The sequence below is a fragment of the Ursus maritimus genome, unplaced genomic scaffold (assembly GCF_017311325.1).
Source record: "Ursus maritimus isolate PB19 unplaced genomic scaffold, ASM1731132v1 scaffold_4, whole genome shotgun sequence".
NCBI lineage: Eukaryota > Metazoa > Chordata > Mammalia > Carnivora > Ursidae > Ursus > Ursus maritimus.
The window spans coordinates 4,569,348-4,593,783 of NW_024426552.1; the positions used below are offsets into that span (position 1 = coordinate 4,569,348).

At 52.2% G+C, this 24,436-nt stretch overlaps 1 protein-coding gene across 1 annotated transcript in view; it reads right to left on the bottom strand.

The window, feature by feature from the left end:
• Positions 1 to 24,436, bottom strand: part of BACE2 (beta-secretase 2) — a gene marked incomplete at its 5' end in the record, with an annotated part of 79,428 nt that overhangs the window by 15,973 nt on the left and 39,019 nt on the right. Inside the window, 6 exons of the mRNA XM_040621658.1 lie at positions 2,328 to 2,496; positions 7,740 to 7,889; positions 12,390 to 12,491; positions 14,061 to 14,195; positions 15,380 to 15,508; positions 18,723 to 18,939. Of these exons, the coding sequence (XP_040477592.1) occupies positions 2,328 to 2,496; positions 7,740 to 7,889; positions 12,390 to 12,491; positions 14,061 to 14,195; positions 15,380 to 15,508; positions 18,723 to 18,939 (902 nt within the window). The remainder of the gene's footprint in view (positions 1 to 2,327; positions 2,497 to 7,739; positions 7,890 to 12,389; positions 12,492 to 14,060; positions 14,196 to 15,379; positions 15,509 to 18,722; positions 18,940 to 24,436) is intronic.

Consider the following 24,436-nt stretch of genomic DNA (forward strand, 5'->3'; position numbering starts at 1 on the left):
GATAAAGGGTCATTCTGGCAAAGGAAGTGGGGCTTTAAGCTATGTTTATTTTCTGTTCCTATGACAAATTTTTGAAGAAAACATGACAAAATGTTATCCTTTGTTAAATCTGGGTGTTCCATAAGTGTGCCCAAAGCACATGATTTCCTAGGACTTAAATCATTTTGTTATTTAAAGTATGTGATAAATTAGAAATCAACACTTTAGAGAAAAAAAAAAGTGTACCTCTTCCGTTTATTACAGAGCTATAGCCCACTGTCTGGCCCCTAATTGCAGCTTGGAGGGAAGTAATTACTTTAATGGCTAAACAGTTTGCACGGAAGAGGAGACATATCCGTGTATATTCCCCACTGCTGATAAAATCAAATGTTTAAGTACCAAAACCTTAAATACGCTTTTTTTAAAAAATAGTAACAAAAAAACTTCTATAAGCACACCTAACAAAGAATTCACATTGAAACGCAGGAATGAATGTTGCTTTGCCTGCAGACACTTAATATTAAACTATTTCCAACAGCAATTCACTTAGGAGACACGGTGATTACGCGCTCTGCGGTATTAAGTAAAGTGGACGATATAATGGCTGTTGCCATAGTAGCCTCTACTTTAATGGTATTTAACGAGAGAACAGAAATTGTGGGGAAAATTGCTTTAGTGCTTAGCTCTCTGGGTTACAAGATGTGAGACACTCACAGCTGCGAGACAGACTAGCGTCTCCGATTGTACAGTCCCAGGTAATGCCACGGAGGAAGGTCTCCCCCAGGGATACCTCCCAGGCTAAAAACAGTTAATGCACTCTGAGAGATAGACACTCATTCCCAACAAAGATGACAAAATGACAAGCCCCAAGGCTCCGAGCCCGTTCACCAATGCAGAGTCAGCGAGCTCCGGGTTAACACCTAAAGTATTTGCAACAATCGAAAATATACATGGCGTTGGGTGGTTTTATGTATACAGCACGTGAGTTGGACTAATATTCCAGATACAAGTTTTCCCTTTGATATCCCTCTCCTCCCATGCTCCACATTGTTATTTCAGCCTCCGGGATTGCCTGTGTGTCCAAACACGGATAGCAAGCATGCCCGACCCGCTTTATGCTCCAGGATTCCCATTTACCACCGCGAGTCAGAGAGTGTAAGTAAGACCTGAAATATGTCCCTTTGGAACAAATCAGCTGAGAGCCTCCGACGTTTCGCCTGCGCCACCGCCCATCTCCGAGGCTCTCCCCCAGACTTCTCTGTCGGTCTTAGATCCCAAGGAAGGTCCGGTCAAGGTTGGGGCGACTGGCTCAGCCAGCCTTCCCGCCTGTGGGTCACTATCCTGAGGGTTTCACCGAATTCACGCCTCCCTCCCCACGCTGCGTGGGGGCCCGCGTCTCACCCCACAGCCTCTCATTTTCTCCTGTCCCACCTCCTTGCTGTCTGTTCTTCTGCCGCCTCACATGTGCTTAATTCTTCTCTCCGTTGGCATGTTACCCGCCAACTCTGAATCCCACACGTCAGGATCTGCCAGTCCCCTGAAATCCCACCTAGGAGCCCGGGGGCGCCTGCCCGCTGCCTGGTCACGCGCTCTCCACGCATCCCCAGCCATCCCAGCTCACGCCCACGTCCAGGGCTGGCCTTTTCTGCCAGAAGTACTGACCTTCCCGCTAAACCGTGCGCTGTGTGGACACTCCGTCCTAGCAAACTGTTCATCTACAGACATTTGTGAGTTTGGGGGTTTACCCCCCATCGACTTTCCTGCCCTCTCTCCTGGTTTCCCTGAACACTGGCCCAACCTTCAAGCTCGGCTTCGCAGAACAATGCTGCCGACTCACCCCCAAACCAGCTCTTCAAAGGGGTTCTAGGAGGAAAAACACACTCCTTGATCTCGTCATTTTAGGATTTCAAGAAAAAGCAATGACAGGCATTTACTTCTTATCTCACAATGAAGATGGCTTTGATGGAAAAAAAAATACACAGCTTACCCATGAATCTTTATTTTAATTTTCCTGTCAAAAAACTGTAACTCTTCCCCGAGACCCCCCATCTTTATTCTGTGGTGTGAGATACCACTTTAAGTTTAACGTGAGAGAGAACTATAATACTAACATCAGTCACGCATTTGCCATGTGTCCAGCATGGGACTCCACGTTTGACACGGACGGACTCACTTCCTCCTCTCCGTAACCCTACCGTGCGCCTTACTGATAAGACTGACCACGGATGGCAGGCCTGTGGGAAACAATTCAAAGGCCACTAACCCGTCATCAAGAGTTGCTCCCAAGTTAGTGAACGGACACTGAGTACTCCAGCTGGGGCTCCCCGTCCCGTGCAAGCATCCCTTACCTGCACAGGGGCTGGCGGCAAAGCCCACCCTCTTCCGAGCTCTGTCGAAGATCACATAGAAACCCTCCATCACCGTAGCACCAATCACCAGCGCGTTCGTGGAAGGTGAGATGCCGAATCGGTAACATTCGTAATTCAGGCCGGCCCCCATCATGGGCTGGATGTAGAGCTGTTGACGAGGAAAGGGCAGACAGACAGGGAAAAGCATGAATCCGGCAACATCACAAAGCTGTCGAGGCCACAGTGTGTTCCAACCTCCCCGGTGCTGTGGGGGCGACGCGGGGAGAGAAGGGGATGACGTTACCCTGCCACCTGGAAGATGACATCACGAGCATGGTGATAAACATTACTGAAAGTGATAAAAACACGTGTGCTGCCTATAACTACAGCCGTCCATCCACGCGTCCGTGCGTCCATCCAGCACTTGGTGTCGCCTAGATACTGCCTCAGTGCCAGCAACCAACGCACAGTCCCTGTGCCCTTGAAGATCCCCATCCAGGGAGGGGGCAGGTGAATAAGTGCAGAGTGGGACAGGCCCCTCTAGGTAACATGGGCCAGCCAGCTCTCCCCTCAAACCGCCTCCTTCCCTTGGCCTCTGGGAAAGGGTTGGCTCTTCTTCCCCCCAACACTGGCGGCCCCTTCTCAGGCACTTGGGTAGGGTTTGCTTTCCCTTCCTCACCTGCAAGCATCAGAGAAGGCCAGGGCTCTGGCCTCCTGGCGACCATCCCCCCACCCCCGCCCCAGGTGACCCATGTGGCCCCATGGCCCTAAGCACACCCCAGGGTTCTATGCTGATGCCCAAATCTTGACCTCCAGGCAGATCTTTGCTGCCACATCCACACTCAACAGGCATCTCAAATGTCATATGAGAAAATCTGAACTCTGGACATTCTCCCCAAATGTGCTTTTTTCCAAGGTCTTCTGTTTCAGTAAACCTGTGATTCACTCACTTCCTCAGGCCCTACAGCACCGGGCCAGGATCTCTCTCCCTACATGGAAACCATAACCAGAGGCTGGAGGCCTTCCTTTGAAATGGCATCCGAATCCAATCACGTCTCCCGTCCCCACGGCTACCGCCCCGGTCCCGACCATGCGACCATGAGCGTCCTCTGCTCTCCTGCGAGGAGGCTGCGATGGCTCCTAACCGGCCCCAGGATGCCGCCTTTGTCATCCTTTGCCAAAGAGAGCTTGACAGTAGGCAGCAGGGTGGAAGCAGGATGATTTATTTCCTCGGTCAGAGAGAGAGAGAAGCTGTCACCGTCAGAGAGAAGACCCAGTACCCCCACGTAGGACGCTCCCACGAGGATGAGGACCACGGGCTGTTCATGGTCTATCAACACAACACTTGGGGCCCCTGAGGTCCTCTGGGGGGCGAGTCTGTGAGGAAATGAGTCAAAACTTAAATCAGGGAGCAAACCAAGGTCACCTCAGTGAGAACAATCCCTTTGTGTTTCAACAGCAAAGTATTCAAATGCAGGCCACCAAGAGAGTAGAGTGTCTTAGCAAGACAAAATACCAAACATCTGGGGGGAAAAAGCAGTCAAGGGCAAAATGAGTAGGAAGAAGGACTTTCTTTTAAGTACTGAGCCGCCCTACAGGGGTAGAAGCACAAAGAAAGATTGTGGAGGGAAAGGCTGGGAGCCCTGGGCTTTGTGTGAGGGAAGGGTGAGGGGTGGGGATTTTTAGAGGGCGTGGCAGGGAGGGGCTGCACCAGGGTGACAAGGGAGGGGTGCCAGCCGGGAGGCAAACCACAGCACAGGGGTGGGAGGGAATGCCGCCGCGAGGAGTGGGAGACACAGAGCACTATTTAACGTCGGGGCAGGAAAGGAAACCAGAAGCTGTGCTAGAGAGAGAGCATACAATCGAGCTGACACCGGAGGAAGATGAACTTCACGGCCCTTGCCAGCGCGGGGACGGCGAGAGGACGAGGGCTGCCGGGCAGCGGGGGGAGCAAGGACAGAGCTGTGACAGCCCCTGGCATCATCCGTGGATAGACGCGGAGCAGCTGCTGGTCCAGGAACTGAGCCCGCAGTCAGAACCCTCCCCAGCTGGTCTGTCTGTCTGCAAGCCCTCCTTCCAGGCAAGGAAGCATTCATCCTGTTCTCCGTTATGGTCCTGGCACCTCGGCTGCAAGGGTCCGCGGGTCGGCACCCAGGAGGGCCTCAAAAAATGCGGGTGACATGAACGGTGTGCAGCCTGACGAGCACCAAATGAAAGACGCAACGTCTCACGACCAACTCAAACGAGGCAAAGGCACTGCGCTCCATGTTAGGGAGAGGGGGGCAGGCAGGCAGAGCGGCAGTGTCAGGAGAGGACCTCCCCCCCCCAGCGCTGACCTGCCGCCACAGTACCTTCAGCCAAGGGTCTGTAAGCAAGCCCTAGGAACGTACGTGGACACACACACGCAACACACCCCGACTTTTGAAGGAACTGCTTCTATAATAAAACCAAATCAATTATCACCTATCATGTAACTGAGGGTATTGATGCAAAAATATGCAGACCGAATTTGTATCTTTTACTCTTTGTGTGTGTGTCCCAGCTGACTGCCAATAAAAGTTCCAGACTGTAGATGCTGTAACAAGCTGGGGAAAGCTGAAGTATTGCTAGATCTCAGAATAAACTGTCTGTCTTACCCTAAAATAGCACAAATAGACCAACCAGTGGTAGACTGCAATTATTTACATTTTTAGGGTTATGTGGAAAAGAAAACCAGAATTTGCCTGTGGGCTGGGGTTGGGGGCTGCTCTTGTCAACAGGCCAAAAAAGATGCAGCCCATGTGTTTTGGGGAAAGAGTGGAGACAGACAAAATTTAAGAGAATTGCCTTTGACACCACTCTTCTCTGCACTAGCAAGCATATGCCCATCCACTACTGCCGATGCCAAAGAGGTCCGAGGCACGGGCTCTATTCTAAAACTTCGGTGGGAAGGAGCCCTGAAGATTGCCTTAAATGTTAGGGAGAGGCGGGCAGGCAGACAGAGCTGCAGTGTTAGGAGAGGACCCCCCAGTGCTGACGCCAAGGGCTCTGTCAGTGGCACACGGAGCTTGTGAGGTTACCGGCATGTGAGGGTTCACAACCGCCCGTCCAAGCCCTTTTCCGAGGAGGGGACGGAAAGAAAATGGAATGGGAATGTTGAGTAAGAAATCAGGAAAACAGCAGGGGAAGCAGATTTTTTAAAAACCAAAAATGTGAACATGTCAAAGTCAACCAAAAAATATCTACAGTCTCGTGAGAATAATACTGAATTCTCACGCAGAGATAACGAAAGTTAAAGGCAACACTCCCAAACCTCCCTCATTAGTGACCTCCCAGCTCTGGTGGCTACTGCCCGCCCTGGACATCCTAGAAGTTCCCCCCGAATGCCTGTTTTCTCCTGCGTCTTATGAGTCCCTGATTCTGCCAAACAACCCCCTGCCATTTATTTACGATTACACGCTCACCTTGTTCCTGAAACTAGGCTTCGACTTTAGTTACAAACCACACTGAGGAAATAATGTCCACATCGTGCTGCTCGACTGACCAAAATTTAATCATAAAGAGCAATTACTTTAAAGACGCAGAAGACATATCACTGTTTGCAGTGAAAATGTCTTTGGCAAGTATTATGATTTCTCCCTTTATAGTTAAAGGGACAGACGGAGAAAGGGCTCAGTGATCTGCTCAAAGTTACAGCGCGAGTCAGGGGCGGAACAGAGCAGCCTTGGCGACTGTGTCCTCTGTCCCCGTGTTTCTCTTGAGGCTCTCAGGCTCTTCCCCAGTAACCCACCATTCCTGGAAGGCCTGTCCCCATGTATAAAGTGGAGAAGAGAAAAGGCAGGATTAAAACTTCCTTTTCACTTCTGAAATCATTCCTCCTTCCCTATCCCCCAACCCCATCCTTTGTCCCAAAGTCACCAAATTACGACAAAGGCACATGGATTGGTCTGTTCAAAACAACAGTGATGACACACTAGCCTCCACTTCGTACTCATGCCAGGGAAGGAGCAAGGGCCGTCGGTCTCGTGGTTCTCCTCTTCAAGGAGTTAATGTAACTGATGGAGAACTCCAAGTGCGTACATGTGCTTTTAAAGAAAACAGTCAAACGAAAAAGGCAACAGCACAAAATACCCCGTAAAGGGACGACCGCATGCCGGATGAGTGGACTAGGAAGCATGAGTCTGAAGGGCAGGCTCACAAACAGGTCATTCTGCTCAGCAGAGGTTCAACAAAAGAGGGGTTGTTTGAGCGGGACCTTGAAGGATGGGAAGAATCTGGATATGCAGAGGGAGTGGGGAGGAGAGGGCATTGCAGGCGGGAGGGGGTGGTTGGCAGAAGTAAAGGTCAGGAGAGTGAGCAAGCACGAAGGCCGGGAGGACACTGACCAGTGAGAGGCGGGTCAAGGGTGTGGAAGGCTCCAGTGAGGCCCGGAGAGCCACAGGGAAGGAGGACATCAGTGTGCACTGAGTGGGGATTCACTGATGGCTCACAGCAGGGCCAGCAGGCTGAAATCTGCCACCTGGGCAACGGCTTTAAGGGCAGAAAGGAGGGGACTGGGCTACACGGAGAGTGCTTGGAGGTCCCTGGAGGGGTGCAGTGGGGGACCTGAGCAAGAGCCTCGGGAAAGGGGAGGAGGAGGTGAGAGGCGTGACCGAGCAGGCCAGAACAGGCTGTGTTTGATAGATGCTTAGGGGGAGGAAGGAGCCAATGACGTATTGAAGAGGGAAGATAAAAGGATGTCTTCATCTCTCTGAGGGTCCAGTTTTATTCTCCTTTTTAAAAGAACATGTTCTGGGGGCACCTGGGTGGCTCAGTCCGCTCAGGGTCTGCATTCAGCTTGGGTCATGATCCCGGGGTCCTGGGATCAAGGCTCCCTGCTCAGGGCGGAGTCCGCTTCTCCCTCTCCCTCTGCCGCTCCCCCTGCTTGTGTGCATGCGTTCTCAAATAAATGAATAAAATCTTTAAAAATAAATAAATAAAAGAAAAGAACCTATTTTGGTGCTATGGCGGACACTGCACAAATGTTCTCCATTCTTGGCCTTTCCTGCTGCCAGGCCCTTGCAGCGCAGGGACCATGCAGCCGGCCCCTCTGCGTGTTTCCCCCTCCAGAGCGCCACCACCACCCCGAGCCGGCTGCCCGACGGTGGGAGTCACCGGATCCACGAGTGAGGCCACCCCAGAGGGCCGGCCGAGCCCCAGCCGACCGGACGCATGGGCGAGCGTGCAGAGAGCAGCGGGGCTGCCCAGACTCACGCACAGGGGCGCGCGCTCGCTGATGAGGGCTGCCGGGTTTTGCGGCTGTCACACAGCATCACCGTGGCCACCGATACCTCCCGCAGATGCACGACCTCCACGCGCGTGTGATGCACGAAGTGCCTGGGAGGTTCGGCGTGGGCCAGGTTCGGGCAGAAAGGCGCACGGCCCAGTTCATACCTGCGGCAGGATGGTCACTCGGAACGACCGGCTGGAGTTCTCGTCTCTCAGGTAGATGGAGATTTTAGGGAAGTAAGACCAAGGTGTCTCCGAATTCGTCCAGCAAGCCAGCTGGGACCCAGTCCAGAAACCATCAGAAAATTCTGGAATCTGGACAAAACGAGATCACGTGAGAAACCATGACTCGTCTGGCACATCAACAGGAAACAGCGCCCAGCTCCCCTCCTCCCCTCGCCAGATGCCCGCGGCGGTAAACACCGTTTCCCTTGGATGGCGTGGGGGAGCCAGCAGCCCTCTGGAAGGGGAACGGTGATGACAAATCCACAGCTATTAGGATCACACAGGCACGGAGAGTACCGACTGGTGTCAGGCACCGCGGCAAACCCTCCGCGGCACTCACTACCTCAATCCTCGAAAAGCCGCATCGGCTGGGGAGCAGCACCCCGGCACCCCACGGGAGAGATGAGGAAACCAGAGCACACGGAGGAGACGCAACCGCCCGAGGTCTCAGCGGTGGGCAATGGCACTTTAGAAGAGACAGTACATCCGACATGTGGCCCTCCAGACCCTTTTGGGCATCATCTCTCCTCTGAGTTCCGAACACAGCACTCTTCCTCCTGGTGCAGAGCCCCGGGTGGGCTCTCTGCTCTTCTGGAATACCCTTCTCTTCCTCCAGACATCAGCTCAGATGCCACCTTCCAGGAAGCCCTCGCCACCATGGTGATAGCCCACCATGTGGCTCTCCCCCTTGGTCTTCCTCCTTGTAACAGCTCTAATTTGACATTTATGGGAGTAACTGCTTACGTTCTCTTGTCTGCACTACAATCTGAGTCCTCGAAGGACAGAGATGTATTGTCTGCCCGCCTTACAGTTCTAACACCTAGCCCACAGGAGACTCAGGAAATATTTGTGGGAAAAATGAACAGTCAAGAGCACAGAGCGCCCACCTGAGCCTCCCAACAGGGGTCTGCTGACCCTGACGATGAGCGATGCCACCTGCACATGCCCACTAGTCACTAAGTCCGCAAGTTAACTACGAATAACTCCTGCCAGCTCACCAGGGCAAGGGATGGTTCCTGAGCAGATCTATCCTGCACCTGCTAGTAGTGTACGTGGTGGGGCGGAGCCAGGAGCAGGGGATGGGGCGGAGCTAGGAGTATATGTGATGGGGCAGAGCCAGGAGCAGGGGATGGGGCGGAGCTAGGAGTGTATGTGATGGGGCGGAGCCAGGAGCAGGGGATGGGGCGGAGCTAGGAGTACATGTGATGGGGCGGAGCCAGGAGCAGGGGATGGGGCGGAGCTAGGAGTACATGTGATGGGGCGGAGCCAGGAGCAGGGGATGGGGCGGAGCTAGGAGTGTATGTGATGGGGCGGAGCCAGGAGCAGGGGATGGGGCGGAGCTAGGAGTGTATACGATGGGACGGATCCAGGAGCATGGATGGGGTGAGCTAGGACAGTACTGACCTGGAAATAAGGGGTGACTGTCCAGGGAGCATCCCTAGGAAGCTGAGTTGAGCTACGGGCCAGGGAGCGGTATGAGATGAGTTTGAGGGAGGGTGGGCCGAGCATGGGAGCTGCCTCACTGGATAAAACAGACTGCAGCCATGGGGCCAGTGCTGCGGACAGGAAGGAGGAGATGGGGGACAGAGGGTATCTTGGCAGCCTTGGCGTCTCCATCAGAGATCATCTGTCAGAGATCTGAGCTTTGTGGCAAGCCGGGTGTGATTCAGGAGTCCAAATGGGATTTACATGGGCCACTGGTTCGTGGGTCTAAACTCCTGTCGAGCCAGGCCCCGTCGAGAGTCAATGACAGTGGATGGGAAGGGATGATGTGGCGCCGAGGGAATCCCTTTTGGGAGGATACGGGGAGAAGGGAGGGGCCTAGGACCCACCCTGGATCGGCTGGCAAAGGACACACCCACAAAGAGGGCGCAGGGCTGGGAAGTCCAGAAGGAGGGTGCTATGGAAACAGAGAGAAGGTAAGACAGGTAAGCGGGGATGGCTCGGAGACCAAGCCGGGCAAGAACTGAGAAAACGGAGCATAACCGGACGAACGCTGAGTACCTTGTGCTGCAGGGTCACACGCAGCAGGTGCAAGCCTGCCTGTCCTCATCCCTCCTTCCCTCCCTCTCTCCATCCCTCCCTCCAGGACCAGACAGTGGGGAGAAAATGCCCCAGGGTTTTTCATCCATTACATGGACCATCCATTATGAAACTGTGAGTGGTTGATCTGTAACATTTCTAATGTTGGCATTAATGTATTTTCACCTTTTATAAAAGTTGAATCAGTTTGAACTATGTATCTGAGGGCAGAATCCCTTGCCAGATGAGTTGATAAGGGTGGGCCAGTCATTTGCTGGACCTAAGGATGGGCCAAGGTGAGGGTGGCTGGCCTGCACCCAGGGCAGGGACCCCCACGTCAGTGCCCGTGGGCGGCTCCAGTCTGCAGATGAAGGATCAGGCCTGGAAACTCACCTAAGGGGCACAGCTCTGAATCGGATGGGGGGGGGCACCTGCCTCCAGAGAGGCGCCTGTGAGTCCAGGGACCTCCCCAGAGGCTAAGCCAGGTGTCCTTGGAGGGCAGTTTTGACCCACAGATCACAGAGTTCAGAGTCAGAAGTCACCCTAAAGCAGGTGTCATCCTACGTCTGGACTTTACAGATGGGGCAGCACTGGGCCGAGCACAAGGGTGCTGCAGCTATGAGGAGAGGGAGCCTGGGTCTCTGCCGTTCACAGAACTCCCCACCAGGCTCATTTCAAAATATAGACCTATAAACCATGCATTCCTAAAATCCCTTCAGAACAAATCAGGCCAGGAGACAGAGCCCAACATTTGCATTGCATTTAACTCCCAGAAGCCAGCCATTCCCTTAACCAGAAAGAAACCCTACACCACAACAGGTGAGAAAGACATGCCCATCTTTGGTCCAGGCCCACGGAGACAGGGACCCTGTCCGCCCTGGCTGCATTTTCCCTGCCCAAGACAGAGAACCTTCCCAGGTCCTCCCCTTCCTGACACAGGCTCTGAAATCAGAGGATAATTTTAGACCAGGCAAACAAATTCTGTAATCCCATTCCTTCTACACCTCGTGGTTTTCTTACAAAGTCAGTCACCGCTGAACACGGGTTGCGACGCCCCAGGGGTGCTACTCTTTCCCTGCATGGCACCCACGGGGGCTGGAGTCACGGGCTCCACGGAGGCGGGGCTGGCCAAGGGCGGGGCGGGCCGGGCTCCCCCGCGCGCCTTGAGCGTTTCTGCGGGACGGTCCTCACACACTTCCAGCCCAGAATACTCAGTCTGAAGATGCTCGTGTCAGGTCTGCTGAGGACATTTTCACTACTGAAGAAAATCGGCATATGGCTCCACATTTTAAGCATGGTCTGATTTTCAGCCAGCATTCTGAATTTAGGGCACTAAAAACTTTCCTTGCCATTTTTTCTGATTCAGCAGATATGAGACAAGCTAAGAGCTTTCCTCTGGCTTTTGACTACTGCTGCCTTGAAGTCCTTTCAAGCTCAAAAGGGGCCTCTGAACTACTCCTTTTCTCTGCTCCTGTCCTTCTCTTGGTTTGCCTACTGCTCTTCCCACGGCAGTTTCAGACTGCTGAAGTTTGGTTCAGGACGACCAAAAGCCCCTTCCTCCTTCCCATGCTCCCGCTAGAACAAAGCAGCCACTGTGCACTCTCCCATCATCCTCTGAATTCGGCCAGTGGAGTCGTGGGACAGTCAGGCCTGCGTTAGTACGAGCAGCAAGACTTCGGGCAGGAGACACCGGTTTCTGGTGGCCTTGCAAGGGTCGCCCTGTATAGAGGGAGGCTTATGAACACAGCCAAGAAGTGGAGAGAAACGTTTCTCTCACGTTTGAACAAACAGCAGCAGCACGGCGGTGGGACATTAGACGCTTCTCCTTCCAGAGCACCACTGTGCGGGGCCCGTCGCACCGCACCCCAGCCCTCCCGACAGCCCCGCAGTGAGAACGTGGAGACTCCGAGGGCCCGAATCCTGCCCCGGGCACCCAGCTAGTAAGTGGCAGAAACCAGCCTCCGTTCGTGTCCACCTCACCCCCGAAGCTGTGTTCTTCCCAGTCAATGCCTTTGGTCTACCGTGTTGCCCAGAACCAACTGGAAAGTTGGAGCCATACTGGAATGCTCTCAGCCACTTCTCCAAAATGCATCTTGCCCTTGAGAGGATTTTAATAATTACTCTACTGGCTGATTGACCTTTGTCTTCTGCAAATCGCATTCTTTTACAGAAGAATTAAAATCCCAACACAGCCTGGACGAAGGCCAAAAAGAGTACGATTTGGGGCTCATTTGTTTTAAAGGCTGCAAACATATTCCTGGTTCACTACTTCCTCTAATATAGAATGTCACCAAGAGGCTTTTTTCCTTAGATTAAAAAAAAAGTCCTATATCCACTACATTATTATTTGAAATACTGAACAGCGTGGCACCTTCAGATCCAAGTCCCCTGAGGCTAATGTGAAGAAATTCTTTGCTAGTTAAGAGCAAGACTGTGAACTTCATAAGAGTTAAAAAACCCAACCGCTCAAAATGCTCAGATGAAGACGATTACACATACAGGAGTGCTCCCCAGCACGGGGTCACGGCCCGGCGTTCTCCGACATTTGTCAGCACCCTGAGGACTCACCAGAGACGTGCGGGCCACGGCTTCCACCACCGCATTGAACACCTTCTGGGGCAGGCGCAGAAGTGTGGTGCCGCTGTCCACGATGGCCTTGTCTGCGTTATACTGGAACAGGGGAGAGTGGGTGGGGAGAGGGCACATGAATGACACGCCACGTGATACCAGCCTGCTGTCACTGGGGCCGCCACACTCAAATCCGGGCAGCCGTGGAACCTCACTGGTGGCTCCGCTCACTGCACAGTCTTGGAACGTGGACACTAGCCCAACGTTCTCACTTCGCAGATAAGGAAACAGAGACCAGGAAAGGGAAGTGACATGTCCAAAGTCAACAGCTCTCCCCATGCAGACATTTCCCCATCTGGAGGTTCCCAGATGTCCCTGTTGAGGAGCCCCCAAGAGCAAAGGGGGAAGACCCCCCTTGTCTTTCCAGATTGAAATGACCATTACCATTTATACAAATCCTACAGAATCAACTATTATCCCAGACATGGAGAAAGAGAATTAGGATGGAGTTTTTAAACAGACACCCCGTGCTTGCATTTAGGGAGGGACCACAGCCGCATTCAGTGAGAGCATCTCACGCGGGTCTGTGTTGTATTACAGGCCCTCCCCTTTGATTCTACCCCTGGATTCTTCAGTGGCAGCTAAGTGCCACTGACAATAAACCCAGCTCTGTGGCCTGAGGACCGAGACTATCACAGTGGGAGGGAGCACCGCTCTCTCGAGCTCTGATGGGTCCCAGACGCGTCTGTACGCATGGGAACCATGGTGGACGGGGATGGTTCGTGAGGAAGGAGGCGGTGGCAGGTGGGAACAGAATGAAATGCTGGCAGTTTTTATAAACCATCCCGCAGACGTGGTGGGAGACTGAGTCCCACAAGCTGTCCTCATCATCATGCCATTACGGCCGCGAGTAAGCCAACTGCAGACAGGGTGTGAGCGGGGCTCCTAGGTGACGCGGTGCCCAGGCTCTGCACGTCTGCCTCCTGTCAGGACGGTCAGAACACGCTGCTCTCCAGAGCGCCACTTGTCCTGGAGGGAGCGGTGAGCGGCGGGGGCATGAATGGAGGACAAGGCCGATGATTTACTTTGAGTTTCATTTTGCTTAGTTCTAGTCCCCGTTTTTTCCCTTGCACTGATGAAAGGCTGCTTATTCGACATAGTCCAGGAGCCATCAGGCCCCAGGTGAACGGTGAAAAGGTGCTCAATAGTGCTCTTCACACACGCAATTTTAGGCTAATTTTTCCCTATGAAGCCAAGAGACTGGAAGGAAGCAAGTTTTCTGGAAGGAGGAGTTCGTTATCATACAAAAAGGTCCTATAACTTTTAATGTAATGAATCTTTGCTTTATCTTGTAATAAACCTAATTTTCTTTATTTTTTATGATTTATTTATTTTAGAGAAAGAGGGAGAGTGTGCATGTTGGTGGTGGGGAGGGGAGGGGGAAGGGAGACAAAGGAGAGAATCCAAGCAGACTCCCCACCGCGCACGGAGCCAACACAGGGCTCCATCCCAGGACCCTGAGATCCTGACCTGAGCCAAAACCAAGAGTCAGACGCTTAACTGACTCCACCACCCAGGCACCCCTGTACCGTCTAATTTCCTATTCGGGTCCCAGCTATAGTATTAAAGTGACCCAGGCACCTAGACACAAAGAGATCACCGTGAAAATACCTCTCTGCAATCCAGATTAAGGCTCTGGCCTCCAATTTCCAACTTGAGAATTTCTATCTGATAATACCATTCCTCCTTTATAGGGGTATACCAGATGTCTCCTTTGTACAAACTCGGCTCAATTCCACCCAGGACCTGAGAAGAAAGATATTTACGGATATAAGAGAAAAAATACGGAAGCATATCAACAGGTTACACTGAGAAGCATACAATCAGAAGGTGAATCCTCACTGGAATCAGGACCTTCACATTATGATGATGGTACATCACATATATGCTTGAAAATTAAACGGGGAACGTTTGGGGGCCATGTATCCAAAGGTCAAACAATCTTAGGCCCTCGTCTAATCAAGATGCTTTGGTGGTTTCCCTTCTATAAAGGAAGTATCTACGATTCTAGCCTTACAATACTGAGATTCGCACCCAAATGAAGGAAAATAGTGAGCCACGTTGACGGAGAAGAATTCGCTTCCTCAGAAGACAGAGGAGGATTTACAGTCTCACACATTTGCATGGAAAGCAGAACAAAGAGCTTCCCTCATCAAAACTTCATGTTGCAAAACTATGAAACATCGCCCCACAAATCCTAGGCTGTCCTCGGTCCTGGAAAGGGGGTAAATAAGGTGTTAAGATCGGGTGTAGTGTAAGCAAATGAGAGCAAGTGAGTGTCTGCTTCTCACAGCTGGACAACTGGGGGATTGTCGGCACCTGCCCTGAGGGGCCCTTCTTGTGTACTGTCCCTGTCACCTCCTGCTTTAGACATCTGGGTGCAAGGTCCATCGAGGGGACGCTTAGCCTCAGCACATCCACAGGGCTGATGGCCTCGCTCGGTTTCTGTTTCACTAGAAAACTTTCTGCCGTGTGTGTGTGTGTGTGTGTGTGTGTGTGCAGAGAAAGGACATACAGGTGTCCCTGCCTCTGCACCGTATTAGGAAATCGCACCAAATTTAGGAAATCGCCAGCATTTTCCCTCAACCAGTGGACCAACCCCAGGTGAAGTCTACCTGCCGCACCCCCTACTGTTTCTCACTTGCCCCTCCCCCACCCACCAAAAAGTTACCCTTCAAGGGAAAAATTTTAAAAAGTTTTAATGGAATTTGGAGAAGCAATGAGAATCATCTTTTGGATGGCAGGATAATTAGAAAAGATAAAAATAATACCTAATTTTACCCATTTTTTTAAAGGTTCTATAACAAGGGTTATCAAAATTCCACAGTACTTATGTACGCTTCTAATATTTCCACCAGAGTGTTAATAAAACAGAAAAGCTGCCCAATTAATTTGCGATTTTCCCCCCTTTAAGACTAAAAGATACCCACAAGACTACCTCCGTTGGTACCAGATCCAGCCACGGGCAGCCCCGCCCCACACATCTGCATGGAGAAGACGTTGGGAATCTTCGCTTGTGCCACGAGGGAGTCGAAGAACGTCTCCAGGGAACTTGACGGCTGTAGGAGACACAAGGACAGCAGCCCCATGACTCTCAGTGGAGATGATGACTGACCCGAAGTGGCCACGAGGCAGGAGACACAAAACTGGTTTTCTTTGTATTTAATTCTTTTCGTGGCGAAACAACAAACAAGCTTCTGCTCAAGGGCAGTAATTCAGAAACCAACAACAGACCTTGCTACTACACAGTCTTTTCCCTGTCCACGTGGCTCTGTGGGAAAAAATAAGAGAGTATTTCTAAAATGGGAACGAGACAGAGAAGAGCCTTGTGGACCCTGCACAAGGCTGAGACGCAAACCTAAGACGGTATTTCTAGAGCTGTTAGGATGTCGTCATATTTGTCACCACGATGCCCTGAGAGGCAGGCACGAGACGTGGAAGTGGGTCACCGACGTGGGCAGTGGACTCTCATCTCGGCCACAGCAAGGACAGAAGCGTCTCTGGGAGCAGCCTTCATGGGTTCAGAAAATGTGCTTCACGTCTCTCGGCCACGGTCGTCGGCCACACCCCAAAGACAGGTGCTCAGCCTGAGACCTCTCAGACCCCAGACCCCGCTGACCTCCAGCAAGCAGGAAAGCAGCAGGGAAGGACAGTCCCGCGCCCCTGAGGTTGAAAAGCCCCAGATTCCCCGCTGCCACAGTTCAGTGGCCCTAAGTGGCTCGTGCCTTCCTTCCGCAGGGCCAGCACTGACTCGGGGCGCCCCCATGTCTCCGGGACTCAAAGGGAAGAGGTGGGCTGTGTGAGCAGCTCTGAGCTGGAACTGGGCCCCCAGGGCTGCTGGTCCCCAGGGCCGGTCAGGGACCTGAGCGTCGATTTTGGCTTTGACAACCGGGAGATACGGCTCACTTGGAGTTGTTGGTTCCCGATGGAAAGTTACTTGTGGTGGCACAGATGCCGCCGGCCGACTCTGACCACCGGTGGTCACCATTGGGACTATTATTTACTACCCGTAAGAACGAAAACTGTAATTTTGAAGGCAGTAAGAGCACAGCCCATTAGCAAGTAGAAATCTTCCCATTTATTTAAGTCAGTTGCGGCTGGCCTCCTCGTCCCGCTTCTGTGGATCTCTGCCAGGATTCGGCACCATCTCTTATGTGACGTGAGCATCACACGAGGCGTCCAGGTGGACGATGGAGACAAGGTTCCCCTGTCCCCCAAGGTGGGCCGGGCGTGGTGCTGACCCAGGCTGCTGTTCTTCCAGACACCTGCTCCAGGGGCAGCAAGGGCAACACCACGGGGGACTGAATTCTGGCTCCGTCACTTGCTCACCGTGTGACTTGTTCCTTTGTTTCTGTATCTGTGAAATGGGGAAACCGTAGCCTCCCAGAGCTGCTCCCGGGGCTTTCGTGGGCCAATGCAGACAAAGGCCTTGGAACAGTGCCTGGCACACAGTAAGGGATCTACTGTGATTCTGCCATGTCATTCCTCAGGTTCCTTCTAGAGGTTTAAAAACACACAGGTGCCAGGATCAACCCAAGAGAGCCCGACTCGTAGGTGTGCGGCTGGACACAGGCATCCGTGGCATGGGCGACCCTGGAGGGCAGGGTCTGACGCACTTCCTCAGAGGGCAGCATCAGGACTGACCAGGGGCCGCCACACGCCGTGGCCACCACTGAGGGTTCGGTCAACCTATTTCAGCGACAGCTCTGGCCCACCAAGCCACACTGCCCTGCTGGCCCCGTTTCCAGCCACGCACCACATCCTACCAATCCCGTGACCATCCCCTCAAACCCGGGACGGGAGGCTGATCGTTGTCATCTCAGAATTGCATACACAGAGAGGTTGTGTGGCTGGCAAGTCCGGCCACCCCTAGGGACCCTGAGGTCATTATTTGCAAAGAAGCTTATTATCAATATTATCCATTGCGGGCGGTTCAGCTTTTTTCTGCCATCTTCCCAACGATCAACGTAAAACCAACGATGCTCATACCTTTCATCGTCCAAGTCAGGCAACGATGCCACGTTTTCCCTCGGTCACATGGTGAGATCGTATGGAGCAATGCATGTTATTAAGAGTCCACACAGGTCATATGAAGCTCACCCTATCGTACTGAGGAGAAAGGGGCTCCAGAACCCCGCAGGCTCCGCAGACAGGCCCTGGGCGAGGAGGGTAAAGCTCTCTGACCCTCCGTCTGCACATCCCGAAGACAGGAGAACTCGGCCGCCTGCGGAGGTCACCAGAACCCAGGAACCAACATCTTGGGACGTCCTCGGCCCGCCTGCCTCACGGGCTCCTCTCTCTTGCAGAATCCCAGGGTCAGGAACTCCCCAGCCTGCCGCCCCTCCCCACCTCGCCCCTGCACCATTTACTAGTGAACTGGGGCTGGGACAAACATCCCTGTGGGAGAGAAAACAGGCTTTCCCTCCTGGGTGCTCACGGACCACGGGGGCTCTGTGGCATGGCTCTGCGTCTCCTGCAACCTGCTTCTGCTTGTTCCGCGCTTCTCTGGCCCCAAGCCGAGCACTGAACAATGAGAGGCCAAGGTGCGGCGCCCATTCCGGGTGACCGCGTTCCGCTCTGCTCCAGGGCACGCCCTGGTGTCTAATCCGCTTGCCTCCGGCTCCCTTCCTGGTGGAAATTCCCCAGCCTGCCTCCCCACTCAGGCACACCAGCGTCACTTGCTTTGGGCTGGCCTGAGTACAAATGTTTGGAGATTCTGTCTTTCCCATTTTGTGCAAGTTCTGACTCTGGGCCAATGGCTGGCGGTCCCTGGGACGCGCTTTCAGGCCCTTCCCGGGCTCCAGGGGCTCCTCTGGGATGTCGCAGCCACGGGAAGGTGGCATGACGCTCTCTCCCTGGTGCGGCGCCTCCCCCGACGAGGTTCCAGGGCCAGCCGCGGGCTCCATGTCTTCATGAGAATGTGGGAATTTAATAAGTATGTGTTCCCTTAATCCTCTCCTCAGAAAAACGCTTCGACGCCAAAATTAAAGTGATTCAGATCCTGTTAACATTTTTAAACTACAGAAGTATAATAAGCAAAAACAAAGACAAATGAAAAAAAAGTAATGCTATGAGTATATCTTGGCAGGAAGGTTCAAAGAACCGCACCATTTACAAACTTAAATTTTAAAGATGCCCAGAAACATAATTAACTGTGGACCACGTCTGTCTCCACCATGTGACGCCCACCGACCGTCTCCAACAGCCAGGACCCCCTGCCACCCGTCTGGCTCGTCCACCTCCGATCTACTTAGATCCCCAGACGGGCCTTACCTTGGCCAGAGCAGCATACGCGAGTCCCAGGATCCCATTCCATTTGATCCCCGGCAGAAAGAAATTCTCTGACTCAAAGATAGTGGCGATGTTGACGAGAAACGAGCTATTGAAGCCTTTCGGGATGGTGACGATGTCCTCCCCGACGAAGCCGGTCCAGCTCCCTTGTGTGTACTTCACCGTGACGTCAAAGCCCTTGGAGCGGTAAGTACTGGACCTGGAGAAGGAGAAGACAAGGCCTGCTCTGCACCTGTGCGTCCCCGTTCGGGTGAGGCGGCCGGAGCGGCGGCAAAGACCACTCTCTGCGCGCAATTCTTAATCATGACCGGCGCTCCTGTTGACGAAGTGAACTATCCCACAAAACATCATCACTCACGTTTGGGTGGTGTTTCCGTGCCACGTGTGAGGGAGGTTCTGGGGTCCACATGTAGCCCAGAGCTCAGCATTTGCCAAGTGAAGCCCGTAAGCTAGCTACTTGACTTGACTGCACCTGCCTTGGAGGGCACAATCCCGTGTGGGCACCCGCCTGGCCCTCTGGCTTTGCAGGGACCCCTGCTGCTCTGTGACACAGGGAGCGGCCTGGGGTTCATATTCACATGCTCACCCCATGTGACAAATAGACACCAAGTCTCCACGACCATGCCTTCCTCCTCAGGGCCCGCATTTCCTTCTGATGTCACGGGCTCCTTCTCCAGGCTGTCCCCAATGCCCCGGGGCTCATTATACTCATACCAAAATATGGGGGTACAGCTAGTAGCACGCTGTGACACGAATCCGTGACACCATCTGCAGCCCTACGTGCATACGGCCCTAGGGGTAAGAGCTACTCAAACAGAATAACGTGAAGGAGGTTAGACTGGGCAGGGTAGATGACAAGCCTGCTCTTGGCTTTCAGAGACAGACAGTAAACAAATGAATACATAAAATTCCGTTCTAGGCGGTGATAAAGAGTGGAAGGACTTCCCAGGGAATAACACGGGGGTGGCGGTCGGGGCAGTGACTTGGCCGCCACCCAGGCCTCTCCAGTGCAACCACGGCTGTGTGAGACCTGCATAAAGACAACGAAGCCCGTGGGAAGGGTGTTTTGGACAAAGTACAGCAGGTGTCAAGATCCTGGGGTATGCAAACCTGTATGGTAATTCTTACACCCGTCTGAGTTTGAAAATTCTCTGAATTAGAGGACGGGACCCAAAGAATGTCTCTAGGCAAATATCTGAGCATTCAAACCACACTCATGCTAGGAACACTGTCCAATTCCTAAGAGAGGCATCAATTCACCAAGAAGATCATTGTCAAGTGCTCTCGTTCGCCTGCAGTTTCCACTGTTTTCCCACTAAGCCTCTGAAGTCTTTGTTGTAGGATTGCACGAATGAGTGCAGTCTCGCCTGGGGTCCGGAAGCAAGCTAAGTCAGAGACGGCATGACCTCTTCTTTGGGGGCATACCTCTTAAGCTTGAAATATGTTCACAGGCTTTAATTCAGTACCTGCACTTCTCAGCATCCGATTTCTAAGGAAACACCCATGATGCAGACGGAGATTCAGGGACAAAGACGGCCATGAGGTTTTACTGAAAACAGCAAGCAGTTTAAATGCCCAGGGAAGAGGGACCTGTTCAGTAAAACTACACTGCATCTCGATGATGGACTATTACGTAGCACCAAAGAATGCTATTTCCAAAGTCACCTTCAATGACACAGAAACAAGGTGAAGAAAACCCTCAGTGGCTTCCTCTGGGTGGTAGGGTTTGTGACGGAGACTCTCTTTGTGGTTAGTTAGGCCCATCTAGAGTTTCTGCACACATTACTCTTATACTCAGAAAAAAAAAAAGACACCTGTAGTGTGATTCTTGGGTGCCTAGTGGCTCAGTCTTTTAAGTGTCTGCCTTCAGCTCAGGTCATGATCTCAGGGTCCTGGGATCGAGTCCCACATCGGGCTCCCTGCTCAGTGGGGAGCCTGCTTCTCCCTCTCCCTCTGCCCCTCCCCCTGCTTGTGCTCTCTGTTTGTCAGATAAATAACATTTTTAAAAAGTAAATTTAAAAAGAATAAAGTAAAAAGAAATAAGTGATTCTTAAAACGTCTGGCAGACATACTTTGGAGAAATTTGATTGATGCGAACTTCATAATGGGATACGACATACGAAGACTGCTTAATTTTAGCATTTACCATCTTAGCTCACTCTGCCGTGACCTTAAAAGGACAGCAGCATTAGGGGAACACCTCGCGTGCACGTGTCTCCTGTCAAGGGCAGACACGGACAGAAGAGTGAGGCTGGCGGGTCCGGGCACATGGGCGCTGGGGGCCCGCCCATCAGAGGTCACACAGGCAGGGCGGTCGCGTCACTGAAACAGGGCGACTGGAGGGTTGCTGTAATCCTCAGTTTCCCGCCAGCACCAATTCATATGCGCCCGCTGCAAAACGGGCTGCACACACGTATGGCGCACAGCGATGAAAATACTGAATTTGGACCATTTGGGATCATTCCTCAAGTTCACAAATACGCCACCGCTAACAGAAAAGGCGATTTTGAAATGCGCAGAGACTAGGATCCAGTCCAGGGTCAGCATACGTTTTCTGTCAAGGGCTAAAAAAACAAGTTTTACCTTTTGTGGGTCCCATGATCTCTGTCGCACCTCCCCAGCCCTGCGAGCTGGTGCGGAGGCAGCCGCAGACGGGACTTAACAAACGTGTGGTGTTGTATCCTAATAACGTTTTATTAACAGAAGAGCAGGTTGGATGTAGCCTGCGGGCCCTCATTTGCCAACTGCTGATCTCAAAGATTCGTTCTCTCCCCAGCACAGCCTAAAGTTCTGTGACTTTCTTTGGAGAAGTTGTTTTAGTTTTACTCTGCCCAGACTACAGAGCGCTCATTAGAACCTGCTAACGTCTCAGAGCCCGAAGCAGCCTCTTAGGTGTCTCGGGAGTGTTTCCTACACTATCCTGACCAGCTCGCTCGTCCCCTGACCGGGGGAGCATTCTGGATATTTCGGTGCCACTGCAGAGAGGAGAGGCTATTGATGTTAACACGGCCCAGGTTCAACCACTAGTTCAGGCCCTCAGCTGTGTGACACCAGGCCAGGTTACTTAACCTCTCTGTGTCTCTACAGCCTCAACTGAAAAAGGGAGACCACGTAGTACATCTCATGGGGTTAATTTCGAAGACCAAGAGAGTGAACTCTGGAAAGCATCTGGAGGGTCTGCAACGAAAACAGCTGCTACTATTATAGTTGTCCAAACACTTGCTGTCTTTATTCGATCTATGAACTACCACCAGAAAGTGTAAGAATGTATTTGCCTGGGGCGCCTGGGTGGCTCGGTCAGTTGAGCGGCTGACTCTTGCTTTGGCTCAGATCATGATCTCTGGGTCATGGGATCGAGCCCTGAGTGGGGCTCCATGCTCAGCGGGGAGCCTGCTTGAGAGTCTCTCTCCCTGTCTGCCCCCCCCCAGCTCACGCATGCACGGTTTCTCAAAAAATATTAAACAAATCTTTAAAAAAAATTTTTTTCCCCAAAAACGTTCCTATAGAGTTACTCTTACTGAGTACCCAACACAGTCTCATTCGGAAGTCCGACCATCCCCACAGAAAGGGGCAAGTCTGTCATATGACTCGGTTAAGGTGGTTGGGGGCGGTGGAGGGGTCTTCTCAGTTTCTAAAGGCAGAGTTCTCCCGAGTTTCAGAGCGGCGCTGCCCAACAGAACTGGCCGCCATGATGGAAATATGACACATCTATTCTGGCCACCATGGTAGCCACAGGTGTACCGAGCGCTAAAACACAATTATACGGCGACTGAAGAGGTTAACCTCTTTCGGCTAACATTAGGTCATTTAAATAGCCACATGTGGCTAGCGACTACCCTTGTAGATAATGCGAGAGAAAAGTAAACGCATACTCTCTGAACTCCTTGAACTGAGTCTCCAAGGGCAAAAACCCCAGTGATGAATTCTAAGTAATTCTGAGGGTTATCGACACAGAGTTTCTAGCACTAAGTTTAAAAAAAAAAAAAAAGTGTTCCTCCATATTCATGCTCTAACATCCTACTTGTTGGCACTAAAATGCTTTGGCTCTCAACTGCTCTGCACATTAATTAACTATATTGAGAGAGAACCCCAGACTGGCTCATCCCGCGGCATCCACTCTGGGTGCTCAGAAACAGCGATCAATCAAGGATGCAGGTAGCCAGGGAAAAGTCCACTCACAGCAGTAAAATCACTTTGAACCAAGCTCACAAGGCATTCCGCCTCTGATAAGAGTGTTGAGGAAACACAGGAGTGAAAGGTGAAATCAATGAACAGAGGAGGAAAGAGCCACAGAACATTTTATTATTTTAAAAGAAACCCACTATGGTTTTCGGAAGACATAAAAAGAGAAGGTGGAAGGGCAGAATTGAAAAGAGTTGAGTCCTGGGGTCTGCTCTGGTCCTCGTAAGCCACCCCATCCAGGGACTGTGAAGTCCCTAAAGATTGCATTCCGGGCTCTTCTGCATTTGGGGGGGTTGGAACCCACCTTCAGGGTTGTCGGACTGGCCCAAGTTGACGAGATGCCAACCCCCTTCTCTGCTAAGGGTCTGAAGTGACCAGACCAGAGTGGATGGGGCCGCTGATGGCCCAGGGGCTGCTCGACCAGCCTGCCCAGCCTTGGAGTTCATCAACACGCTCAACAGTGGCCAACGCTCGTGGGCTCCCTCAGTCCCCTCTGGGACACGCAAACAACGGGCGGGCTCGTGAAACCACCTTAATCGTCAGGCACAAACATCGGCCATCATAAGGAGAGACCAGGCACTTCTCAGGGATCTCAGCGGTCCAGCTCAGCACCCTTAAGGAGGTCACCCAGTAATTCCCTACCATCTCAACACCACTTACAAGCCTCAGTTGAGGAAAATAAACTGCTCCCTTGCCACAACTACTCTGTGGGCCTTTACCCCAGATGGGAGTATGGGAGGAGGAGACGTTTTAATTTCCCCGAATAGTTTAGTAAAAGGTCAGGGGAATGAGTATATTGGATCTTTAATCAAGCTAACTGGCTGGAGGCTATTTTATTGGCTAAAAAAATAGTACATCTAAAGAAATACACAATCTTCTCTTTGCCGTGTAGAAATTCACTGGAACATTCACCACCATGAAAAGAGGGCCACTGAAGGGAAGAAGCTACGCAAATGATTAACGTAGCCTGACGGCTCATTCCATAAATCAAAGAGCTCTTGTCAAAGAACCCCAAGCCAAATCTCCAATTACTGGGAAATGTTTCAGGAAGCATTAAACCTGAATATCCAAAGACTGGGGGACTTGAATCAGAGGCTGACAAACCCAACCAGAAACCTTATTATAACTAAGGGAGATCAGAGGGACAAGCAAACACAGAAACATCATAGGGCAGGGAGCTACATCTCGGAAAAGAACCCTTTGTCGGAAATTGAGAAGGGAAGTGAGAACGTTCTCTTGGCTTCCATTAAATACGGTGGTGGAAAGCATACACCTTAGGCCAACGGGAAAGTCAGCTGAAAGCAATATGCAAATTAGTACATAATTCACACAGAAAATGTTCCTATCTTGACAATATTAAATCTGCGTTTGGGGCACCTGGGGGGCTCAGTCGGTGAAGCATCTGCCTTCGGCTCAGGTCATGATCCCAGGGTCCCGGGATCGAGTCCCGCATCGGGCTCCGTGCTCCACGGGGAGTCTGCTTCTCCGTCTCCCTCTGCCCCTTCCCCTTCTAG